The sequence below is a fragment of the Nematolebias whitei genome, chromosome 14, assembly GCF_014905685.2.
Source record: "Nematolebias whitei isolate Nwh7 chromosome 14, NemWhi1, whole genome shotgun sequence".
NCBI classification, from domain to species: domain Eukaryota; kingdom Metazoa; phylum Chordata; class Actinopteri; order Cyprinodontiformes; family Rivulidae; genus Nematolebias; species Nematolebias whitei.
This window is the reverse complement of record NC_056511.1, coordinates 16,674,265-16,679,362: the sequence shown is the minus strand read 5'-3', so window position 1 is coordinate 16,679,362 and position 5,098 is coordinate 16,674,265. Positions and strand designations below refer to the sequence as shown.

At 36.2% G+C, this 5,098-nt stretch overlaps 1 protein-coding gene across 1 annotated transcript in view; it reads left to right on the top strand.

The window, feature by feature from the left end:
* The window catches only part of unc119b (unc-119 homolog b (C. elegans)), a 19,744-nt gene extending 14,917 nt beyond the window's left edge, over nucleotides 1–4,827 (top strand). Inside the window, exons 3-5 of the mRNA XM_037687337.1 lie at nucleotides 1,403–1,502; nucleotides 1,607–1,779; nucleotides 4,669–4,827. Of these exons, the coding sequence (XP_037543265.1) occupies nucleotides 1,403–1,502; nucleotides 1,607–1,779; nucleotides 4,669–4,781 (386 nt within the window). The 3' untranslated portion in view covers nucleotides 4,782–4,827. The remainder of the gene's footprint in view (nucleotides 1–1,402; nucleotides 1,503–1,606; nucleotides 1,780–4,668) is intronic.
* Nucleotides 4,828–5,098: the final 271 nt, after the last annotated feature.

Genomic DNA, 5,098 nt, shown 5'->3' with positions numbered 1-5,098 from the left:
ATATAGGTGTTTTAAACCCTTCCCACACTCTTGTAATATTCCAAACAAAATTTTTAAACACTCTAAAAGAGCACAAAATGTCATGATCTATTCTCTGCCCTCTCTGCCAGCGCTCTCGGCCACGCCCACTTCTCCGCTGCAGCGCTGAGATCATGACATGCTACAGTACAGGAAGGAGCTTCTCCTTGCACATGTGGGCTGCACACAGGACACAGGTGCAGCAGGTGCTAAATAATTTTAAATAATTTATTTGAAAAAAAATTTAAAAATCCATGCCGATCTTGCGGCTCATCCATCAGTCAGCCAGTTGTGTGTCATGTCCACTCTTACTTTGAAAAACCGCAAAAGAGCAAGCCTCGAAAGTCGTAGCGAGGGACTACTGTAACTCATAATGACAGAAACGCAGACCATGAAGAAAATCTCAAAACAAATGAGAAGTTCATTATTACACTTTCCCTTTTTTTTTTTACATTTAAGCGCAGGTTGACTTATATCTTTAAAACTTTCTCAAAAATTTCACAGCAGATTGTGCAAACACTAATTTTTGAACGTATACCCCACTGACAGTTTCAGAAAAAAACAGTCTAAAGTGATTTGACAGCATCTGTAGTAAAACAGCTGCTATTTACTTGCAAATAACTATAAAACTTTATGTACATAATGAAATGAACTGCAAGGCTTTTAAAGCAGTTTGCACACTATGAAGTTTTTGAGACTGAACTTGTTGGACGACAGCATCAGTCCAGTTTAGCTCGGTTTAAGCCAAGCAGATTGTGATCCACTCAGTTTTTGATAAATGGTGAACTGTACTTATATAGTGCCTTTCCATCTAATCAAGATACCCAAAGCTCTTTACACTACAATCTGTGCTCATTTACCTCCACATACACATTCATACAGCACTCTACTATATCTGTACAAAACTACTCTGAACAAATCATTCTAAAAAGACTAATCAGTGCTTTTTCACATTCATACATTGATGGGACACGTATCGGAGGCAATGAGGGGTTCAGTGTCTTGCACAGAGACACTTCAACATGTGACTGCTGGTGGAATCAAACCCCCAACACTCCCATTAGAGGACGACTGCTCTAACCACTCAGCCGCAGCTCCCCTTGTTTGATCATGTTTGCTTTTAGTCGAGTACTACCGTACTTTTTTAGACTATAAGGTGCACTTAAAATATTTTAATGATCTCAAAAATCCACAGTGAGCCTTATAATCTGATGCGTTTTAATTATGTGGTACGTGGCGCTCAAAAAAAATCTGTCAAATTTAAATTGTTTTGCTTAATGCACCTTATAATCCAGTGCACCTTATAGTCCGAAAAATATGGTGATTAAAGTGAATGTGTAAAATTATTTGATGTGTTGTTGCTTCAATCTGGTTTCCTCTTCAGATAAAGCAGGAGAGAAGCGAGACGTTGACCCAAACGCCGGACGCTTCGTCCGTTACCAGTTCACTCCCGCTTTCCTCCGACTGCGGCAAGTTGGAGCCACGTGAGTGAGAACGCACCCAGATCTGGATTCATTACCTGAATGAACTAAAAGTCTGGAAAACATCCGCCTCACGCGCTCTTCCTGTTCTGCTACTGTCATTCCAGAGTTGAGTTCACAGTCGGAGATAGGCCGATAGAAAACTTCAGGATGATTGAGAGACATTATTTCAGAGAAAGGTTGCTGAAAAGTTTCGACTTTGAGTTCGGCTTCTGTATGCCGAGCAGCAAGAACACCTGTGAACACATCTACGAATTCCCACCTCTGTCCGAGGACATGAGTGAGTCTTCAACCGCAACAAATCTCAATAAAAACAACTTCCTAACTTTATGATCAGGGATGGAGTGAAAAACTGAAGAGACACTTGTGTGTTTGTTATATTTGTGTTTGAAATCAGATGATGTTGCTGATACTCTGCACTGACAGACAAAACCTGAACTGCTTTTAAATAACTGGGATGATTTAGTCTTAGAAATGCCAGCAGCTCTTTTTGTTTGTTTTCTTCATCCAGTAAGGAAAAAACAGATACATTTTCATATTTGTTATAAATTTCTCACACATTATGAACTTTAGTTAAACATGTTTTTGACATTAAATCCAGGATTAACTTGCTGTTTGACAAACAACTGAATTAACTAGAGAAATTGCATTCCCTGCAAAAATGCAATGTGAATGCTTATTGCAGAAGAACTTGCTAAAAAAAACAGCTGAAATTAGCTAAAAACATACTGAAATGTAGCTGAAAAGGAAGAACAAGCCTAAGTTAGCAGAAGAAAGCAGAAAGAACACATATTTGCTGAATTTGGCTTAAATAAGCAGAAATTAGCACAAAATTAGTAAATTAGCTCTAAAAGCTGAAATTAGCTAAAAAAAAATTAAAAAAACTTAAAGGTAGCTGAAAATGGAGAAAGAAGCTTAAGTTACCAGAAGGAAAAGGAGAGAGCACAATTGTGCCAATTAGGCTGAAAAAACAGAAATGAGCCCAAAAAAGTGGAAATTTTCTGAAAAAAGCTGAAATTACGAGGAAAAAAAGTTGAAAAATAGCCAAAAGTTTTGAAATAATATTAAATTAGCAGAAGTAAGTAGAGAAAGCACATTTTTGCTGAATTAGGCTGAAAAAAAGCTTAAATGAGTGCAAAACCTGTGAAATTAGCTGAAAAAGCAAAAATTAGCATAAAACAGTTAAATAGTAGCTAAAATAACTGAATCTAGCATATCTAAGCAGAAAGGAGCATAGCAAGCTGAAATTAGCAGAAAGTAGTTAATTAGGCTGAAAGTAGCAGAAAACACTACAAAAACTTGAATTTATCTGAAAACAGCTGAAATTAGCTAAAAAATGCTAACAAGCTAGCTGGAAAAGTAGAACAAGCTTCAATTAGCAGACGAAAATATGAAGAACACGTGTTTGCCCAATTAGGCTGAAAGAAGCAGAAATGAACACAAAAAATTAGAAATTATTTGAAATAGCTTAAATTAGCAAAAATACCTGAAGAATAGCTAAAAACCTGAAAGAAGCTGAAATTAACAGAAGGAAGTTGAGAGAGCACATTTTTTGCTGAATTAGGCGGGAAAAAGTTTAAATGAGTTTAAAAAATATGGAATTAGCTAAAAAAAAAAGCTCAAACGCATAAAAACTGCTAATAGCTGAAATAGCAGAAAAAGCTGAAACTTGCATAAATAATCAGAAAGAAGCATAACAAGCTGAATTTAGCAGAAATAAATGAGAAGAAACACAAATGTTGTAGTTAGTATAAAGAATCCAAAAGGAGCACAAACAGCTGAAATTAACTAAAAGTAGTTGACAAAAAGTTTAAATTTACACAAGGAAGGAACCTGAGCCAGAACAAAATGTGAAAGCAGCAGTAAAAGGTTGTAACAGATCAAAAGATCTGAAGGATGTAAAATGAGCTCAATTCATTTTCAATGAGGAAAAAAAGTGGCAGAAAAGGCTAAATATTTTAATAAGCTAAAGTTGCACCATTACCAATAGTCATAGCACCCTGCTTCTGAACGATCTGAGCATTTTGATACGATTTGTTGAAATAGCACAAAAATTTCACAACGAGAAAGATGCTGAAAAATGTACAGAAGAAAAATGGATCACAATAGTGTGAATGCTTCACAAGCGTTCACACAAATAGTTTAACCATTTTAACTGATGTCTTGGTACGATTCAAATTTAAATATTAATTTCTAAGTATTTCTTACATTATTATGAATCAAATGAAATGGGGTTTGGCTACTTAAGATAGGAGCTGCATCTCCTGCCATTATCCATCGCTACAAAAACCACTTTAATGTTAAGAAGACATTTTAAATTGGTATTCTGAATAAATAATATCTTAGCTGTTGCAGATAGTTATTGAGCAACTTCAGTTTGGAGAAATAAAGTTTAATTCTGATCGGATTGATAAGCTAACAGCTAATCATAACTTTAGGCTCACAATTTTTGTAGTTCAGCAAAATGCTGTTCAAGACACTTTCCTTAACTTGAAATTTAATGTTATCCAATTATTTTAGTGGGGAAAAATATCATATTCTTACCAGTTGCCCTGTTGTCACCATTTACACCAACTTTATTATTTTTTACATAAATTACTTTAGAAGAAAGGCGCCTACATAAATTAGTATTTGCTCTATTAAAAATACAAGGCAATCCTAATGCCACAAACATTATTTTATTGGACACTAAATTTATCAGTTCCACCTGAAGGTGTTTATTTGATAAAATATTATTTATACACAAAAAATAGGACAATGATGTAAAAGTTTATAGAATAACGTTTGCATTAGCTGCTATGAGATTTTTCAGACTGGAGTTGTTTTAAAATAGCAGCCATTCTTTTTGGTCTTGGCCACCTTCAGACAAGCCGTTAGCTCACTAACCCTCCAAACTGAGGTTGTTCCAAGCGTTATCTACAGCAGGTAAGATATTAATTGTCCTATCTCCTCACTTGAAAAGATCTAAGCTGTAGCTTCAGGTTATTAGCAGAATTTATCTCCTGTTTTTAGTCACTTTTTAAAAACGTTTTAATCTTTGTATACTTACGGAGTTTGCAAAGAAACATTATTTTCAGAACAGATATCAGTTTCCATCTGATCTACGCCTAATTGTTGTTCCTATGCAAGAACCGGCGCTCTAATGTGATGTTTGTGTGTCTGCTCACAGTCAGAGAGATGGTCCTCCACCCGTACGAGACGCAGTCCGACAGCTTCTACTTTGTGGATGATAAGCTGGTGATGCACAACAAGGCGGACTACTCGTACAACGGTGGGACGTAGAAACTACACACCCACGTGAGAGACAGGAGGACTTTTGGACTTATCTGAGGGATAATGGAAGAAACGTGCAGGGGTCAACATCCTGTCTGTCTTCTGCTTCTCTTGCTGTCGTTCTCCTGCTGAGAGCGGGTCAGCTGTTATAATGTGTGTGTGTAGAGGTATGATTTTAAAAAATAAGCTGTGGACACACACACGCACACACTGCTTTCGTAACAGGACAAACCAGCAGGTGAACAACTTTTTAACAAAGCTCTTCTTACAAGGAAAGAAATTGGTATTTTTTTCATTCTCCTGTATGTTGTTAGAGGAACAAGTCT